The following is a 20,804-nucleotide window of genomic DNA, read 5'->3' as shown; positions in this document are numbered from 1 at the left end:
CAGATTACTACTACTACTACTACTATTTAGCATTTCTATAGCGCTACAAGGCGTACGCAGCGCTGCACAAACATAGAAGAAAGACAGTCCCTGCTCAAAGAGCTATGTAATAAAAGTCAGCCAAGTATAGGACAATCAAGCCATTGTGACATCACTGATGAGGTTGGCTCTTATTGGTGGACTGAGGCATTATGACATCACAATATTAGCTCTGGTTACAAGAGACTACTACTACTACTATTTAGCATTTCTATAGCGCTACAAGGCGTACGCAGCGCTGCACAAACATAGAAGAAAGACAGTCCCTGCTCAAAGAGCTATGTAATAAAAGTGAGCCAAGTATAGGACAATCAAGCCATTGTGACATCACTGATGAGGTTGGCTCTTATTGGTGGACTGAGGCATTATGACATCACAATATTAGCTCTGATTACAAGAGACTACTACTACTACTATTTAGCATTTCTATAGCGCTACAAGGCGTACGCAGCGCTGCACAAACATAGAAGAAAGACAGTCCCTGCTCAAAGAGCTATGTAATAAAAGTGAGCCAAGTATAGGACAATCAAGCCATTGTGACATCACTGATGAGGTTGGCTCTTATTGGTGGACTGAGGCATTATGACATCACAATATTAGCTCTGATTACAAGAGACTACTACTACTACTATTTAGCATTTCTATAGCGCTACAAGGCGTACGCAGCGCTGTACAAACATAGAAGAAAGACAGTCCCTGCTCAAAGAGCTATGTAATAAAAGTGAGCCAAGTATAGGACAATCAAGCCATTGTGACATCACTGATGAGGTTGGCTCTTATTGGTGGCCTGAGGAATTATGACATCACAATATTAGCTCTGGTTACAAGAGACTACTACTACTACTATTTAGCATTTCTATAGCGCTACAAGGCATACGCAGCGCTGCACAAACATAGAAGAAAGACAGTCCCTGCTCAAAGAGCTTACAATCTAATAGACAAAAAATTAAGTAAGCAAATCAAACCAATTAATGTGTACAGGAAGGAGGAGAGGAGGGTAGGTGGAGGCGAGTGGTTACGAGTCAAAAGCAGTGTTAAAGAGGTGGGCTTTAGTCTAGATTTAAAGGTGGCCAAGGATGGGGCAAGACGTAGGGGCTCAGGAAGTTTATTCCAGGCGTAGGGTGCAGCGAGACAGAAGGCGCGAAGTCTGGAGTTGGCAGTAGTGGAGAAGGGAACAGATAAGAAGGATTTATCCATGGAGCGGAGTGCACGGGAAGGGGTGTAGGGAAGGACGAGTGTGGAGAGATACTAGGGAGCGGCAGAGTGAGTACATTTATAGCAAAATTAAAACTCATACATTCTTGAGGACAGTTAAAAAGTACACAAAACTGAAAAGCACTAAAAGAAAAGCTGGGTAGAGGCTTTTACCCAGCGGGTGTCAAGCTACAGACCAGCTTCTCGCCAGGTTTTTATACTTGTATTTTCAGTTTTGTGTACTTTTTAGTTGTCCTCAAGTATGTAGTTTTAATTTTGCTATAGATGTTGAATACGTTCAGCCTTATTTAATTTTAAAGTGTATTTATTGTTATATATGAAGGAGTTCCTATTTTAACATTATCTGCATGTGTTTTTTTTTTTTTTTTTTGAAGAGACTTGACTTTTATTGTGTAAAATATACAGAATGGTCTTGATCTTCCTACATTGGCTTTGGAGGAGCTCTAGGAGGTGCACCCGCAGGCCTAAACCTGGGTGGTGGGGTGCGGTCCTTCCTGGCTTCCCGGGAGCGGTTTCTCACTACCTTGCTGTGGATGGCACAGCTAACGCAATAGTGCAGCTTCACATACAGCTTGGGCAGCACATAAGAATCAAAGACGCTGGCTTCAGATATATCTCGGACTGCAGCTGCCTCTACTATATTTCTGATAACAAACTTCTTGATGGCCTTGTCCTTGGGGACACAGCGTGCACAGTTGGTGCAGCGGATAGGTTGTACATGTCCACGGCCTTTCTTGGCACGGCCATTGTTCCTTCTCTTCTTGGTCATCTTGGAATGGAGGCATGTGTTTTTCTTACAATAACATCTGAATGATTTTTTCTTTGTCCTTCTAGTAATCTTGCCCCTGACGCAGCGAAACACGGCCGTGTCGGCTACAGATGTTTTAATTCCTGGGAGCTTTTAGTTAGCAAATAAAGACTGTTCTTTTCTTCTGCCTCTTGGTTTTATTTTCCAGGTTGGATTTGGTGCCTTGTTGTTTTATGACTCAGCCAGCCTGATACCAGCACTGGTTCTGCAGCACCAGAACTGTGCCAGAGAACTGAAGGTGTTACCCACAGAGGCCGAACTGGTGCTGAAAGGACCTGGACTCGGGGGCTGCATAGAAACTGCTTTCTGACTGCTCAGAGCAGCTAAAATGTTTCACTGCCAGAAACAAAAAGCCAAGGTTTCTCCTACAATTGTGAGAGACATTGGGCTCACTTTCACTCCCCTTGCAACCCCAATAAAACCCAGACATCAAACAGGGACTCATACAGTATAGTTAAAGCAGATAATGGTACAGGACAGGCCCTGGCTTCGTTAATTCTGAGAGAAGATCAAGAAAACAAAACCTAATCCCCAAAACAAATCTCTCCAATCCTCCAGGCCTGACAATTCCCAGAAGGCGGATTATTACCCAACTGTGGAATCGATGGACCCACAGCTCTCCGAGCACTTCCCATCTTCCCTCCAGCACCTGCCTTTCCCACAGGACAATTTCACAGAATCTTGGAGCTGCAGCGCTGGGAAGGTGAAAGGAGGGAGGAAGATCCATGACAGCCACAATGTAAGATCAAAACCCGCTCCAGTAAAGGATTACCGCAAGAGAAAGTGTGTCTGGGGTAGGTACCAGTAACATTTCCAAGGTGGAAAGACAACAGGAAATCCTGCCACCTTAATGCTGATAAACAGACACGAATGTGAAAAATAAAACCACTAAGAGATTAATAGCCTGGGCACGAACCCTGGCACTGAAAAGTGCTCATGAATATTGAATATGTGGGTGCTCTGAGTGATGTCTCTTATGGGATAAGAGGTCACCACAGTCTGATACGTGCGATCACAATAGTTCAGTTTCTGTTACGTCAGCAACGCAACTGACACCTCTTACCCTATAACAGACGTCACTCCTCAAACCTATGTGTGTGCACACTGCAGCTGGGCTTCAGGCTGGAAATATGGACCAGAACTTTCCTCCTGCTTAACTGACACTGGCCTCCTGCGCTATGACATCATGAGCTTCCTGAGGTTCTCCCTCTAGTTCTTAGTCCCCTCCGAAATCACAACACTGGGACGCATCAGGAAATATATGTTCACAGACAGGGTTGTGGATGTCTGAAATTCCTTATCGAAATGTGCAGTGGAAGATAAAACTGTAACAAATTTCTAACCCTTGTAGGATAAACAGAGCGGACTCCTACCTGCAAAAACGAAGGGAGCACGATGATGCAGTAGCATAAGCCATGGGGGTAGCGAGGCGGTAATCTGTACATAGTGGCAGCTGGAACCTTAACAAAAGTGGTCCGACCGCAGTGGGTTCTGTGTGGGAACCTGTATGGACCAAGCACGGTTCAACCTCAAATTTCAAGGAGCAAGGAAAGGCCAGGTCAGGGGTTTTGGACACTGTAGGAACCATCACTGGCTTGCCGTAAGTGAATGCATCACATTGACATTATGTGTACTCGTTTATCAAACAATTTATGGCCCATCTGATATGCAGAACCTTATTGAGCTGCCAATAAGTAACGCAAAGAAATCCTCCCGAGAGTTCCCGGCCTTACATTTCCCGCACTGCAACAAAATTAAATATAAAACATTTTCGCAGTGCTGGATTCTCCTATCAATGTACTAAGAGATGGAATTCCTTGCCTAAGCAATTACTTAACAGTGCTGAATATTTCATATCTCGCAAATTGCTCAAAACAGATTGTTTATCAATGACAGAAGCAACCAATCCAAATAGACGACCTACAGGTTGCAACAATCATGAGTCCTTCACATATTATTCTGGTTCTTACAATGTTTTCCACAAAAGTCGATTGTCTAATTGATGTTATCTGGATTTGACACATACATGTTCTATCTAACCAAGACTGGTTATCAGTTGTTTGTTACAATCTGAGGCCCAGATGCATTAAAGACATTGGTAATTCCCGTTCCCTACCGATTCCATAGCGAATCGGTAGGGAACGGGAATGCATCAACGATAGGGAATGCAAATGAGCTACTCGTTGTAGCTCACTTGCATTCTCTATTCCTTCGGTACCTGAGTCGGAGAATCGGGACGTCCCTTTTGATTAGGCTCCTCTTCCTGGTCTCTTTAGCCAATCAAAGCGGGCTTAGCTGGCTGTTGTCAGCAAAACGCGCTCTGATTGGCTGAAGAGACCAGGAAGAGGAGCCTAATCTAAAGGGACGTCCCGATTCTCCGGCAACCAGGAAAATAGAAAAATTTCGCTGTTGAGGGATAAGTGGCGCGGCGAAGACTCTCAAGAAGGGGGAAAAAAACACGAGCGCCGGCAGAACAAAAAACTGCAAAAAAAAAAAAAAGACATCTCTCAGAAGCGCAGGGAGAGTACGTCCTTAAAGGACGCCCCTCACATGCGCTCCCTGCTTTTTTTTTTTTCTTTTTTACCTTTTTTGGGGGCCCTTTTCCTTTCCGATTCCCTCACAGGAGCCCTAACAAGAGGTCAGACACCTCGTTAGGGTTCCTACGGTAAGGGAATCGGAAAAACGGTAGTGCAGCTCATTATAATAGCTTTTCAATCATTTGCATTCCGTTTTCGTTGCCTGCTACCGTGGCAGGGAAAATGCCCTTAGTGCATGCCCGGGGTGAACTACTTGCGTTTTAAACTGGCTGGAACCAGTTTAAAACGCAAGTTGTGGGCTCGTTAGGTTTTGTGCATCTGGGCCTGAGCCACACTGAACTCAAACTTGTTTGGGATAATGTGGGATACAAATGTCATAAATACATAAATCAGCGAGACAAACGGACAACAGCACTAAAACAAAGATAATCAAACAGTCTCAAATAACCCCACTCGGGGGCGGCCCGACCATTAGGCCGCCTGAGGCCAGGGAAGGGGGGGGGCCTCAGCCGGCATTCTTCAGGAGCGGCATCTTGGGGAGCGGCTTCGCTGCATTTTACCTCATCACGATGATGTTCCAAACCCGGCAGCGATTCCCGTACGCTGCTTTGCTGCCGGTGGCACCTGCCTCTTCCCTTTACTGCGGCCTCCTCTCTGAAGTAACTTCCTGTTTCGTCAGGGGCTCAGGCAGCCGCGGTAAAGGGAAGAGGCAGGTGCTGGTGGCGGCAGGGTAGCGTATACGAATTGCTGCCGCTGCCGGGTTTGGAAAGTCACCGTGACGAGGTAAAACACCCGCGGGGGGGGGGGGAGGACGGCATGTTAGCTCCGCCTCAGGCAGCATTTTGCCTTGGGCCGGCCCTGACCCCACCCTCACTATAACTCTATGATATCATTCAGCTCAACAGCGAGCTAAGTGCTTTATAGAATCGCGCTTCAGGCCAGATTCTATATAACAATCTGCATGCATTTAAGCGTATTCTATAAGATTTAGGCGCAGTTTATAGAATATGCTTAGTTGATACTGTAGACCTAAATTTAAGCCCACCCATTTACGCCAATAAAAACCTGGTGTAAATCCAGGCGAATATATTTAGGCGCACTGACTTTGTATTCTGTAATTACACGTGGAAATTTTGGTATGCCCATGAAACGCACATTTATTTTGAACTGTGCGCTTTTCAATTTAGGCACAGTTCTTCCTAGAATACCCTTAGCAATTTCCGCGCATAAATTCTGATAATTGCCAATTAATGCTTGTTAAGTGCTGTTATCAGCGCTCATTAGCTTACTGAGCCAATTACATTACGTGTGATGTTATAGAATATGCGCCTATTTCAGCGCACTATAAAGAATCCAGGAGTTAGCGCCGATTCCTGCGTTTAACTTTAGTTGCCAGACCTACGCCTGCTGAAACCTGCGGTGAAAACTGGTGCTGAGAGCCTGAGACCCTATTCTATAACTACGGGTGAAACTTTTCAGATTGAAGGTCAGCTGGGGATGGAATGAGTGGAATGTTTTGGCTGTAATTATGTGTTGATATTCTCTGTTATGGGAAACAGGGAAACAGGCTAGTTGTTTAAGGGATGCCAGCACATCTGGGAAAGGCACCTTCAACCTGTGCAAGTCTGGGGGAGTTATTCTCTGTTATGGGAAACAGGCTCGTTGTTTAAGGGATGCCAGCACCTCTGGGAAAGGCACCTTCAGCTTGTGCAGGTCTGGGAAAGGCACCTCTGTTTCACACTATAAAAGAGGGTGGAGCACTGACCTTCTTTAGAAGCTTGCCTGAACGTAAGGGACGCCTGGTTCAGTGATGTCCCTGCAATCTCTGAGGAAGAGCTAGTGCTTCCCTGGTGGTCTTCCCAGATGCTGACTGAATTGCAGGTGCTGTAAGTATCTTGGTGTATGTGTTCACATATGTATCACCAATAAAAGCGATATACCGTATATTGTGTCTGGTGGCTTTTGTGTTGTCATAAGCACAGCGCCCCCTAGTGTTACAGCCCCTGACACGCCCATGGCCATGTCTGCTTTTGAGTTACACGCTGGTAGTTTGGCGCCATGTCTTATAGAACAGCGCACAGCCAGATGCGTGAATAAATTGTAATGAGTGCCAATTAACTTCAATAATTGATTGTTAAAACCCAAGTCTGGATAGTCAAGAGCTCATTTCTCAAACTGCGCTCACATCGTGGGCCGCGGGCACTGATTTGGGTGCTGTGACACGTGAAGCAGCTAAAACCAGAACTACGGTCCCCAGAAGCCCTTGCAAGAAGGAGAAAGGAGGGTAGCCCCAAAAGGGTGGAACGGATTTCCAACCCTAGTAGGGGGAGCAATGGCTCAGTGCAGGGTGAGCCACTTACTCCCTTCACCACTAGAGGGAGAAGGAGAGATGAAGCTCAGTTCCCCCCCCAGCTGTGAGAGGAGGGGGGCAGATTCCCTGGAGGCTCTCAACCACTAGGAGGGAGAGGAGACTGATCGGGAGAGAGAATTCCATGGAATACGTAGAGGAGGGAAAGAGCCTGCCACTGGAGCTTCCCGGGGGGAGGGGGGGGGGGGGAGAGCAAGCTACCATGGAGGGTGAGAATACCAATGCCGCCCTGTCCAGCACATGAAGGCAGTGTGGGAGGCCACAGAGGTTGTGGTACTGTGAGGTGGGAGGAAAACTGCCAGCCCTGTTCATTACAGGGTCCCCTCTGTGCTGTGAAGAGGACACAGGTGAATCAAGTATTGGTTTCATTTGAACAGACTGTTAATGAATGTGTTTGAACTACAGTGATACCTCGGTTTTCGTCGATAATCCGTCCGAAAACAATCGGCGAAATCCGAAACCGACGAAAACCGAGGCAATTATTTCCATATGAATCAATGTAAATCCAATTAATTCATTCAAGACACTCCAAAATACATACCAAAAGCACATTTTATAGAGAATAAATACAGTCCCATGATGGAGCTAAGGGGAAAGGGTTAACTTATTAGCACGGGAAACACTTAACAGGGACAATGAGATTTGGCTCATTTTGGGGTTTTAACGACTTGCAACATCATGGGAGATGCTGTTGACAACCTGTTCTTATGTATTAGAAGAGGAGACGGTCTCCCTCAACAAGTCCATGGTAAAATGGGGACAGGATCAATTCCTACTTGCTCCTGCCCTGCCCAGCTGCCTGTTCAGAACTGGAACTGCTTATCCCCTTATCCGCCTGGACCGATATGCTCATATCACCCCTCTCCTCAAATCACTTCACTGGCTTCCGATCAGGTACCGCATACAGTTCAAGCTTCTCCTACAAACTTACAAATGAACTCGTTCTGCAGCCCCTCATTACCTCTCTACCCTCATCTCCCCTTACGCTCCTACCCATAACCTCCACTCACAGAACAAATCCCTCCTCTCAGTACCCTTCTCCACCACCGCCAACTCCAGGCTCCGCCTTTTCTGCCTCACCTCACCCTATGCTTGGAATAAACTCCCTGAGCCCATACGCCAAGCCCCCTCCCTGCCCATCTTCAAATCCTTGCTCAAAGCCCACCTCTTCAATGTCGCTTTCGGCACCTATCCAGGAAATCTAGACTGGCCCAACTTGATTGACTGCACTTTTTTGTCCTTTAGATTGTAAGCTCCTTTGAGCAAGGACTGTCCTTCTTTGTTAGATTGTACAGCGCTGCGTAACCCTGGTAGCGCTTTAGAAGTGTTAAGTAGTAGTAGGTCAGGAATGGGTGAGGATTGCTCCTGTACCCATCACCCCCCCCCCCCCCAGACCTATTGTTGAAGAAGATGGGGGACCAGAGCTGATGCTCAGATTAACTGTAGTAAGGAGGAATGCCTCACATCAGATAGTGGGGGAGGGGGGGGGACAAAAGCCCTTCTAGTACACTAGCCACTAGAGATCGGAATCCACAGGGCATCTGTATCTGCAGGGAAATGTACCATTTGTGCACTTTACATAGTAACATAGTAGATGACGGCAGAAAAAGACCTGCATGGTCCATCCAGTCTGCCCAACAAGATAAACTGACATGCCATTTTTTGTGTATACCTTACCTTGATTTGTACCTGTCCTTTTCAGGGCACAGACCATATAAGTCTGCCCAGCACTATCCCCGCCTCCCAACCACCAGCCCCGCCTCCCAACCACCGGCTCTGGCACAGACCGTATAAGTCTGCCCAGCACTATCCCCGCCTCCCAACCACCAGCCCCGCCTCCCAACCACAGGCTCTGGCACAGACCGTATAAGTCTGCCCAGCACTATCCCCGCCTCCCAACCACTAGCCCCGCCTCCCAACCACCGGCTCTGGCACAGACCGTATAAGTCTGCCCAGCACTATCCCCGCCTCCCAACCACCAGCCCTGCCTCCCAACCACCGGCTCTGGCACAGACCGTATAAGTCTGCCCAGCACTATCCCTGCCTCCCAACCACCAGCCCCGCCTCCCACCACCGGCTCTGACACAGACCGTATAAGTCTTCCCACCACTATCCCTGCCTCCCAACCACCAGCCCCGCCTCCCACCACCGGCTCTGACACAGACCGTATAAGTCTGCCCTGCACTATCCCCGCCTCCCAACCACCAGCCCCGCTTCCAACCACCGGCTCTGACACAGACCGTATAAGTCTGCCCAGCACTATCCCCGCCTCCCAATCACCAGCCCCGCTTCCCACCACCGGTTCTGGCACAGACCGTATAAGTCTGCCAGCACTATCCCCGCCTCCCAACCACCAGCCCCGCCCTCCCAACCACCGGCTCTGGCACAGACCGTATAAGTCTGCCCAGCACTATCCCCGCCTCCCAACCACCAGCCCCGCCTCCCAACCACAGGCTCTGGCACAGACCGTATAAGTCTGCCCAGCACTATCCCCGCTCCCAACCACTAGCCCCGCCTCCCAACCACCGGCTCTGGCACAGACCGTATAAGTCTGCCCAGCACTATCCCCGCCTCCCAACCACCAGCCCTGCCTCCCAACCACCGGCTCTGGCACAGACCGTATAAATCTGCCCAGCACTATCCCCACCTCCCAACCACCAGCCCTGCTTGTTTATGTTCTGTACACATCTGTTTGCTTGCACAGGCTCAGCCAGATGTGCCTTCTGAGTTTGGGACTTTGGAGAAATGCTCTACACCACTTTATTTGCCTGTCAAAAACTGTGGAAACTGAGACACATTCTGGAGAATTCATGATCACAAACATGGAATCTTTTTTGATGATAATAAATTTTCACTTCTCAAAAATTCTCTCTGTGTGAACTGATTTCTTTGAAGAATTGCTGAGATTTGTTACAAGAGACAAATTTGCCCTCAACAGACCAACCTGCCCACCTTGTAATCTGCTTAAAATAAGGGGCTTTGAAGTTGCTCAACGGTTCATTCTCATGCCTCTCGATTATTTGCTTCTTCTGGGGTGGGTCTAGAGATAAGAGAGTTGTGTTTCTTTTTATGAGGCTCTTTCTTTGGTGGTTTGTTTATATTTGTACATAAGTATTGCCATACTGGGAAAGACCAAAGGTCCATAAAGCCCAGCATCCTGTTTCCAACAGTGGCCAATCCAGGTCACAAATATCTGGCAAGATCCCCAAAAAGTACAAAACATTTTATACTGCTTATCCCAGAAATAGTGGATTTTCCCAAGTCCATTTAATAATGGTCTATGGACTTTTCCTTTAGGAAGCTGTCCAAACCTTTTTTAAACTCCGCTAAGCTAATCGCCTTTACCACATTCTCTGGAAACAAATTCCAGAGTTTAATTACACGTTGAGTGAAGAAACATTTTCTCCAATTCGTTTTAAATTTAATACATTGTAGCTTCATCGAATGCCCCCTAGACCTAGTATTTTTGGAAAGTGTAAACAGAGGCTTCACATCTACCCGTTCAACTAGACTCACTATTTTATTCATCATTCTCATTATTCAAACATGCGTGGGATAAACATAAAGGAATCCTGTTCAGAAAAAATGGATCCTAAGGAGCTTAGCCGAGATTGGGTGGCAGAGCCGGTGGTGGGAGGCGGGACTGGTGGTTGGGAGGGGGGGATGGTGCTGGGCAGACTTATACGGTCTGTGCCAGAGCCAGGGGTGGGAGGCGGGACTGGTGGTTGGGAGTGGGGGATGGTGCTGGGCAGACTTATACGGTCTGTGCCAGAGCCGGTGGTGGGAGGCGGGACTGGTGGTTTGGAGGCGGGGATTGTGCTGGGCAGACTTATACGGTCTGTGCCAGAGCCGGTGGTTGGGAGGAGGGGCTGGTGGTTGGGAAGCGGGGATAGTGCTGGGCAGACTTATACGGTCTGTGCCAGAGCTGGTGGTTGGGAGGAGGGGATAGTGGTTGGGAGGCGGGGATAGTGCTGGGCAGACTTATACGGTCTGTGCCCTGAAGAGCACAGGTACAAATCAAAGTAGGGTGTACACAAAAAGTAGCACATATGAGTTTATCTTATTGGGCAGACTGGATGGACCATGCAGGTCTTTTTCTGCCGTCATCTACTATGTTACTATATGTTTATAGACCTCTATCATATCTCCCCTCAGCCGCCTTTTCTCCAAGTTGAAGAGTCCTAACCGCTTTAGCCTTTCCTCATAGGGAAGTTGTCCCATCCCCTTTATCATTTTCGTCGCTCTTCTCGGCACCTTTTCTAATTCCACTATATCTTTTTTGAGATGTGGCGACCAGAATTGAACACAATATTTGAGGTGCGGTTGCACCATGGAGCGATACAAAGGCATTATAACATCCTTATTTTTGCTTTCCATTCCTTTCCTAATAATACCTAACATTCTATTTGTTTTCGTAGCCGCAGCAGCCCACTGAGCAGAAGGTTTCAGCGTATCATCAACGACGACACCTAGATCCCTTTCTTGGTCTGTGACTCCTAACGTGGAACCTTGCATGACATAGCTATAATTCGGGTTCCTATTTCCCATATGCATCACTTTGCACTTGCTCACATTAAACGCCATCAGCCATTTAGACGCCCAGTCACCCAGTCTCCCAGTAACGTAAGGTCCTCTTGTAAGTTTTCACAATCCTCCCGCGATTTAACGACTTTGAATAAGTTTGTGTCATCAGCAAATTTAATTACCTCACTAGTTACTCCCATCTGTAGGTCATTTATAAATATGTTAAAAAGCAGAGGTCCCAGCACAGAGCCCTGGGGAACCCCACTAACTACCCTTCTCCATTGAGAATACTGACCATCTAACCCTAATCTCTGTTTTCTATCGTTTAACCAGTTTTTAATCCACAATAGAACACTATATCCTATCCTATGACTCTCCAATTTCCTTTGGAGTCTTTCATGAGGTACTTTGTCAAACGCCTTCTGAAAATCCAGATACACAACATCAACCGACTCCCCTTTATCCACGTTAGTTCACCCCTTCACAGAAATGTATTTGGTGAGGCAAGATTTCCCTTCACTAAATCCATGTTGACTTTGTCTCATTAATCCATGCTTTTGAATATGCTCTGTAATTTTGTTCTTAATAATAGTCTCTACCATTTTGCCCAACACCGACGTCAGACTCACCGGTCTATAATTTCACGGATCTCCTCTGGAATCTTTTTTAAAAATCGGCGTTACATTGGCCTCCCTCCAATCTCCGGTACCACGCTCGATCTTAAGGATAAATTACATATTTCTAATAATAGCTCTGCAAGCTCATTTTTCAGTTCTATCAGTACTCTGGGATGAATACCATCCGGTCCAGGAAATTTGCTACTCTTCAGTTTGTAGAACTGCCCCATTACATCCTCCAGGTTTACAGAGAATTCATTAAGTTTCTCCGACTCGTCAACTTTGAATACCATTTCCGGCACCGGTTTCCCACCCAAATCTTCCCTGGTGAAGACCGAAGCAAAGAATTCATTTCATCTCTCTGCTACGGCTTTGTCTTCCCTGATCGCCCCTTTTACTCCTCGGTCATCTAGCGGTCCAACCAATGCTTTTGCCGGCTTCCTACTTTTAATATACCTAAAAAAAAGTTTTACTATGTGTTTTTGCTTCCAATGCAATCTTTTTTTTGAAGTCCGTCTTAGCCTTCCTTATCAGCGCTTTGCATTTGACTTGACATTCCTTATGCTGTTTCTTATTATTTTCAATCGGTTCCTTCTTCCATTTTCTGAAGGATTTTCTTTTAGCTCTAATAGCTTCCTTCACCTCACTTTTTAACCACGCCGGCTGTTGTTTGGTCTTCCGTCCTCCTTTTTTAATACACGGAATATATTTGGCCTGGGCTTCCAGGATGGTGTTTTTGAACAGCATCCACGCCTGTTGTAAATTTTTGACCCTCGCAGCCACTCCTCAGTTTTTTTTTCACCGTTCTTCTCATTTTATCATAGTCTCCTTTTTTCAAGTTAAACGCTAATGTATTTGATTTCCTATGTATACTTACTTCAAAGCTAATATCAAATCCGATCATATTATGATCACTGTTATCAAGCAGCCCCATCACCATTACCTCGTGCACCAGAGCATGTGCTCCACTAAGGACTAGGTGTAGAATTTTTCCTTCTCTTGTCAGCTCCTGTATCAGCTGCTCCATAAAGCTATCCTTGATTTCATCAAGGAATTTTACCTCCCTAGCGTGCCCCGATGTTACATTTACCCAGTCAGTATCGGGGTAATTGAAATCACCCATTATTATTGTGTTGCCCAGTTTGTTTGCGTCCCTAATTTCCTTTAAGATTTCTGCATCCGTCTGTTCATCCTGGCCAGGGGGCGGTAATACACTTCTATCACTATCCTTTTCCCCTTTACACGTGGAATTTCAATCCAAAGTGATTCCAAGAAGTGTTTTGTTTCCTGCAGAATTTTCAATCTATTTGATTCAAGGCTCTCGTTAATATACAATGCTACCCCTCCACCAATTCGATCCACCCTATCACTACGATATAATTTGTACCCCGGTATGACAGTGTCCCACTGGTTATCCTCCTTCCACCATAGATGCCTGTTATATCTAATTTTTCATTTAGTGCAATATATTCTAACTCTCCCATCTTATTTCTTAGGCTCCTGGCATTCGCATATAGACATTTCAAACTATGTTTGTTCCTATTTACATCATGCTTAGTACTTGACAGTATTAATTTGCAATCTTTTGTCTGATTTTTATTTTTATTTAAGGACACCTGATCTACTATGGTCTCTTTTGCAACCTCACTATCAGGATACCCTATCTTCCTTGTTTTGGTGCTATCTTTGAAAGATACCTTATCCCGAACCATGCGCTTTTGAACGACTGTCGGCCTTCCCCCGTTTCTACATAGTAACATAGTAGATGACGGCAGAAAACGACCTGCATGGTCCATCCAGTCTGCCCAAGACAAACTCATATGTGTATACCTTACCTTGAATTTGTACCTGTCCTTTTCAGGGCACAGACCATATAAGTCTGCCCAGCAGTATTTCCCGCCTCCCAACCACCAGTCCCGCCTCCCATCACCGGCTCTGGTACAGACCGTATAAGTCTGCCCTCCCCTATCCTCGCCTCCCAACCACCACCCCCTCTTCCCCCCAACTGCTCCGCCACCCAATTTCAGCTAAGCTTCTGAGGATCCATTTCTTCTGCACAGGATTCCTCTATGCATATCCCACGCATGTTTGAACTCCGTTACCGTTTTCATCTCCACCACCTCCCGCGGGAGGGCATTCCAAGCGTCCACCACCCTCTCTGTGAAGAAATACTTCCTGACATCTTTCCTGAGTCTGCCCCCCTTCAATCTCATTTCTAGTTTAAAAGCTGCTCTATCTCCTTTTTAAATGCCAATGCCAGCAGCCTGGTCCCACCCTGGTTAAGGTGGAGCCCATCCTTTTGGAATAGGCTCCCCCTTCCCCAGAATGTTGCTCAGTTCCTAACAAATCTAAAACCCTCCTCCCTGCACCAACATCTCATCCACGCATTGAGACTCCGGAGCTCTGCCTCTCTCTTGGGCCCTGCGCGTGGAACAGGTAGCATTTCAGAAAATGCTACCCTAGAGGATCTGGATTTGAGCTTTCTACCTAAGAGCCTAAATTTGGCTTCCAGAACCTCTCTCCCACATTTTCCTACGTCATTGGTACCAAGACAGCCGGCTCCTCCCCAGCACTATCTAAAATCCTATCTAGGTGACGCGTGAGGTCCGCCACCTTCGCACCAGGCAGGCAAGTCACCAGGCGATCCTCACGTCCACCAGCCAGCTATCTATATGCCTAATGATCGAATCACCAACTACAACAGCTGTCCTAACCTTTCCCTCCCGGGCAGCACTTGGAGACATATCCTCGGTGCGAGAGGATAGTACATCCCCTGGTGGGCAGGTCCTGGCTACAGGAGTACTTCCTACTTCAGGGTGATTCTCTCCTTCTAGGAGACCTCCTTCTTCCAAGGTAGCACAGGGGCTACCAGACTGGAGGTGGGACTTCTCTACAACATCCCTGTAGGTCTCCTCTATGTACCTCTCTGTCTCCCTTAGCTCCACCAAGTCTGCTACTCTAGCCTCAAGAGAACGGACACGTTCCCCGAGAGCTAGGAGCTCTTTGCATCGGGCACTCATATGACATCTCACCAACTGGGAGATAATCATACATGTGACACTCAATACAAAAGACTGGATAGCACTCATCTCGCTGCTGGACTTCTGACTCCATCTTAGTGTTTTTGAGTTTTTCAATAATTTAAAACTTGCTACAGGATTAAGGATATTAGCCTAATATAAATGTGTCTATTAGTTTAGATAGTATATTGTATGACTTATTTAGTGTTTCCTTTTTAGATGGTAATGAAATGTATTTAAAACTCTGTAAGAGCACTTCTTGCTTGTTACCCTAATTACAATAACTGACTATAAATGAGGAGTTGTCCTAGGGGTGGGAAGACTAAACTAGATCCTGCAGTGCCTGCTAGATTCTATCTGTTAATGCTGTGGTACAAAGTTTTTAAAACTAAGTGGGAAAAGACTATGGTGATTAGTTGATAAAATTTGCTTTTTATATTTTTTATTTGCCTACCACTAACCTACAATTCCTCCTTTAAACCCCAATCTTTAAGTTCCCAAAGCACAAAGCAAAACAGCGTTCACTTACCAGAGAAATGTCCTCTTCTCTCGGAACTTCTCAGAAAGCCTTGTGATTCTATTGTAATATCCCAATATATTAAGGTAGATGGTAAAGAAAACTGTATGGAAGATGGATGGTGAATGGAGTCCAGAGAACTGTGCAATCATTTCTTCATCTCCTGTTGTGCCCTCTCTGTCTCTGCTCTGCCAAGCTTTGCTCTGGCCAGAGAGAGATGAACAGAAGTCCTTCTGTATCCTTCCTACAATAAAGTGACAGATCTGAGTTTCTTGCTGTCTCTCACATACACACAGTATATTCTTAAAAACAAATTCGAATCTGAAGCTAAAGAGGAGACGCGAGAGGTGGGGGTGGGGTGGGGGGATGGAGATCTCTCTAGCCCTCAACCTGCCTTGGATAAAGGAGAAGAGGGGGAAAGCCAGCACTTGTCCATCCTTTATCCCTAGGTATCAGATCCTCAAGCAATACCAGCAGCCCTTCAAGATAATTTCTACACCTGAGCTGTAAAGCGATTCACCTTTTCACCATTTCACTGCTACACAAGAAAGCATTAACATCATACTATGTTATTTGAAAGTTCTATTGCTTTGCTTATTAAATGTTTCATTAGTATTATGCTGACAACGCATTGTTTGAATATTTTTCCATGCTGTCTATAGTAACATAGTAGATGACGGCAGAAAAAGACCTGCATGGTCCATCCAGTCTGCCCAAGACAAACTCATATGTGTATACCTTACCTTGAATTTGTACTGTCCTTTTCAGGGCACAGACCATATAAGTCTGCCCAGCAGTATTTCCCACCTCCCAACCACCAGTCCCGCCTCCCAACCACTGGCTCTGGCACAGACCGTATAAGTCTGCCCAGCACTATCCCCGCCTCCCAACCACCAGCCCCACCTCCCACCACTGGCTCTGGCACAGACCGTATAAGTCTGCCCAGCACTATCCCCGCCTCCCACCACCGGCTCTGGCACAGACCGTATAAGTCTGCCCAGCACTATCCCCGCCTCCCAATCACCAGCCCCGCCTCCCACCACCGGCTCTGGCACAGACCGTATAAGTCTGCCCAGCACTATCCCCGCCTCCCAACCACCGGCTCTGGCACAGACCGTATAAGTCTTCCCAGCACTATCCCCGCCTCCCAACCACCAGCCCCGCCTCCCAACCACCGGTTCTGGCACAGACTGTATAAGTCTGCCCAGCACTATCCCCACCTCCCAACCACCAGCCCCGCCTCTGGCACAGACCGTATAAGTCTGCCCAGCACTATCCCCACCTCCCAACCACCAGCCCCGCCTCCCACCACCGGCTCTGGCACAGACCGTATAAGTCTACCCAGCACTATCCCCACCTCCCAATCACCAGCCCCCCTCCTAACCACCGGCTCTGGCACAGACCGTATAAGTCTGCGCAGCACTATCCCCGCCTCCCACCACCGGCTCTGGCACAGACCGTATAAGTCTGCACAGACCGTATAAGTCTGCCCAGCACTATCCCCGCCTCCCAACCACCGGCTCTGGCACAGACCGTATAAGTCTGCCCAGCACTATCCCCGCCTTCCAATCACCAGCCCCGCCTCCCACCACCGGCTCTGGCACAGACCGTATAAGTCTGCCCAGCACTATCCCCGCCTCCCAACCACCGGCTCTGGCACAGACCGTATAAGTCTGCCCAGCACTATCCCCGCCTCCCAACCACCAGCCCCGCCTCCCAACCACCGGCTCTGGCACAGACCGTATAAGTCTGCCCAGCACTATCTCCACCTCCCAATCACCAGCCCCGCTTCCCACCACCGGTTCTGGCACAGACCGTATAAGTCTGCCCAGCACTATCCCCACCTCCCAACCACCAGCCCCGCCTCCCACCACCGGCTCTGGCACAGACTGTATAAGTCTGCCCAGCACTATCCCCACCTCCCAACCACCAGCCCCACCTCCCACCACCGGCTCTGGCACAGACCGTATAAGTCTGCCCAGCACTATCTCCACCTCCCAATCACCAGCCCCGCTTCCCACCACCGGTTCTGGCACAGACCGTATAAGTCTGCCCAGCACTATCCCCACCTCCCAACCACCAGCCCCGCCTCCCACCACCGGCTCTGGCACAGACTGTATAAGTCTGCCCAGCACTATCCCCACCTCCCAACCACCAGCCCCACCTCCCACCACCGGCTCTGGCACAGACCGTATAAGTCTGCCCAGCACTATCTCCGCCTCCCAACCACCAGCCCCGCCTCCCACTCATTGACTGTATTTGTTTTATTTACTATTCTTATGTTGTTAACAAAGTTGTAAATGTTATGTTAAACAGGACCTGCCTTGGGTGAATCTCTTCATCAAGGGATTAATAAATCCCAATATGTAAAATAAATAATAAAGAAAAACGACAAACACCAGCCAGTACGGACAGTGTCAGTCTTCTCCCATTCCCTTGGTCTTCACGCTCAGACCCTGAAGGCCACCAACAAGTCACGTTTTCAGGATACACCTAATGAATATGCATGAGAGAGATTTGCATACACATAAGAACATAACAATAGCCATACTGGGTCAGACCCTCGGTCCATCTAATCCATTATCCTGCTTCCAGGAACTTGTCCAAACCTTTTTTTTAAACCCAGATACGCCAAACGCCATTACCGTATCCTCCAGCAAAGGAATTCCAGAGCTTAACTATTGCTTGAGTGAAAAAATATTTCCTCTTATTTGTTTTAAAAGTATTTCCATGCAATTTCATTCAGTGTCCCCTGGTCTTTGTACTTTTTGAATGAGTGAAAAATCGATTCACCTCCACCCGCTCCACAGCACTCGATATTTTGTAGACCTCAATCGTTATCCCCCCTCTGCTGTTTCTTTTCCAGTGGAGGCAGTAGGCATGCAGATCTCCCTCATGAATATTCATTAGGGATTTCCTCAAAACCTGAATCACTGGTGGCCCTCCAGGACTTGGAGCGAAGTCCAAGACCCCATTCATTCCTCAGGAAAGCCAGGGGCCATTACCTATCACTCCATTTTCTTATTCCATAGTGGCCTGGTACAGACACATTGCCAAATTTGACGGGCCCTTTACAAGCTACACCTTTCACTTACTCTGTATTTTGTCTCAGTCTTTTAACGGAGAACACCTGCCTCTGATCTCCTTTACCTCACTTCCCTCCTATCTCCATTCCTCACAAAGAGACCCTGGCACAGCACTTTACCCCCTCTCATCCAGACAGGTCTCTGCTTCTCCTTTTCAGATCAATTGCTCAGTTCTCCCCAAGTTCTTTACTTTCATGGTTGTATCAAGCACAAACTTAGTAACGAGAAGGGACTGCAGGGCAGAGAGAAGACAGTGGCAGGAGATGAAAGGATGGGCCACAGAGTGGCCTAGTGGTTAGGGTGGTGGACTTTGGTCCTGAGGACGATTCCCGGCACAGGCAGCTCCTTGTGACTCTGGGCAAGTCACTTAACCCTCCATTACCCCATGTAAGCCGCATTGAGCCTGCCATGAGTGGGAAAGCGCGGGGTACAAATGTAACAAAAATGAAAATACAGATGTGTAGGAAGGAAACATATAGGTGTATTTTCAAAGCACTTAGACTTACAAAGTCCCACAGTAACCTATGGAACTTTGGAAGGCTAAGTGCTTTGAAAACGAGCCTTATAGTAACATAGTAGATGACAGCAGAAAAAGACCTGCACGGTCCATCCAGTCCGCCCAACAAGATAACAGGGAGGATGAGAGAAGAGACCAATGACGGCTAAGGCGGAAGGGGCAGCGGGGAAACAAGAAGTGTGAACAGAAAGTGACCGGCAAAGACAAGAGAGAGGTGACAGGAAGGATATTGGCATCATAACTACAGCAGAGGGCTGAACCTCACCTCCAAGAGACACTGACATTACACATCAGTAGTGACAAAGTATCAAAATCGGCTTAAAGTCAGTGAGTTCCTCTACCTCTTATCTAGCTTTTGCACTCGATTTTCAAAGAAAGAACACATGCTGTTCCCATTTGCACATCAGTAGCCACAGAGCAGACACTGCTTTACAGCTAGTATTTGCGGGCGGTGGGGGGGGGGGGGGGGGGGGATGAATACAAAAAAAAATTATGGAAGTACTTTTGAAAATGCACTGCTCCTCTCATCAAAAGGATGAGCCCTTTCCATTGTAGTGTAACTGGCAGATTTTCAGCTTCTCCTAGCAGGTCACAGATAGGCAAATTTACTGTAATATCATTTAAGAAAAAGAAGGACAAAGAGAAAAGGCAAACGTCATGGCAGGACAACAAGGAGCGGTGGGGAGGGGGGGTGAAGAATCAGGATGAGGGGGGGTGAGGAGAGGAGATGACAGTGCAGGGGAATGAGGAGGCAGAGAGGATGGTGAAGAGGTGGGTTGAAAGGGAAGGGGGAGGAGTAGATGGGGTCAGAATGAGAGAGAGGTGAGGGACTAGGGTGATGAAGGGGAGGGGGTGGACTCATGGGGTAAAAGGGCTGCAGGTGAGGGGAAAAGAGAGCATAGATCCAGAGCGGACTGAAGGGGGGGGGGGGGGGGGGGGATGGGCAGGACCTGGTCCCAGTGCACAATAGAGGCAGAGGATGCTCTGGACCAGGTGGGGGGAGGGAGGGGCCAAGGGATAAAGGGAGCGATGGAGCCCCCGACCCCTACCTGCTTTGCCTTCAGGCGCTGGGGCTCCAGTCCACTCCCGATCCGTCTCTCCTTGCTACTGTCCCGGTGACTCCGCATTAGGACAGAGACACATGCACCCGCTTGCAGCTGACCGTGCGCGATCCTGGGCTCCTCCCACTGGGGCGTGCGCGCCGGCACCACCCAGGCGGGTTCCCGAAAGCAAAGCAAAGCTAGCCCCGCCCAGCGCGTCCCAGAATACACTGCGCAGGGCTGGGATGCCGGCGTCGCAGGAAAAGAGGAGGGAGGGTGCACACACTATTTATACCTCATCCTGCACACACTATTTATACATCATCCTGCACACACAATGCACACTATACTGTGGATACACTATTTACACCACATCCTGCACACACAATGCACACTATATTGTGCACACACTATTTATACCTCATCCTGCACACACAATGCACACTATACCACACACTATTTACACCACATCCTGCACACACAATGCACACTATATTGTGCACACACTATTTATAC

The 20,804-nt window shown here is 47.7% G+C and overlaps 2 protein-coding genes across 2 annotated transcripts in view; both read right to left on the bottom strand.

Moving 5' to 3' along the window:
- The window catches only part of NFASC (neurofascin), a 155,619-nt gene extending 135,211 nt beyond the window's left edge, over nucleotides 1-20,408 (bottom strand). The window contains exons 1-2 of the mRNA XM_030220553.1: nucleotides 20,298-20,408; nucleotides 15,658-15,889 (exon numbers count right to left, since the gene is read on the bottom strand). The gene's annotated coding sequence lies outside the window, so the exon portion shown is untranslated. The remainder of the gene's footprint in view (nucleotides 1-15,657; nucleotides 15,890-20,297) is intronic.
- LOC115481440 (40S ribosomal protein S26) lies at nucleotides 1,607-2,032 on the bottom strand. Its single transcript, XM_030220561.1, has one exon. The coding sequence runs from the start codon at nucleotides 2,021-2,023 to the stop codon at nucleotides 1,676-1,678; it is 348 nt and encodes a 115-aa protein (XP_030076421.1). The 5' UTR covers nucleotides 2,024-2,032; the 3' UTR covers nucleotides 1,607-1,675.
- Nucleotides 20,409-20,804: the final 396 nt, after the last annotated feature.

The sequence above is a fragment of the Microcaecilia unicolor genome, chromosome 12, assembly GCF_901765095.1.
Source record: "Microcaecilia unicolor chromosome 12, aMicUni1.1, whole genome shotgun sequence".
Lineage (NCBI taxonomy): Eukaryota > Metazoa > Chordata > Amphibia > Gymnophiona > Siphonopidae > Microcaecilia > Microcaecilia unicolor.
The sequence above is the reverse complement of the archived record's forward strand: the minus strand, read 5'-3'. Positions and strand labels throughout refer to the sequence as shown.

Excerpts from the sequence above, each read along its gene's own strand:
- LOC115481440 (XM_030220561.1), bottom strand. The coding sequence starts at position 2,023 with ATGACCAAGAAGAGAAGGAACAATGGCCGTGCCAAGAAAGGCCGTGGA.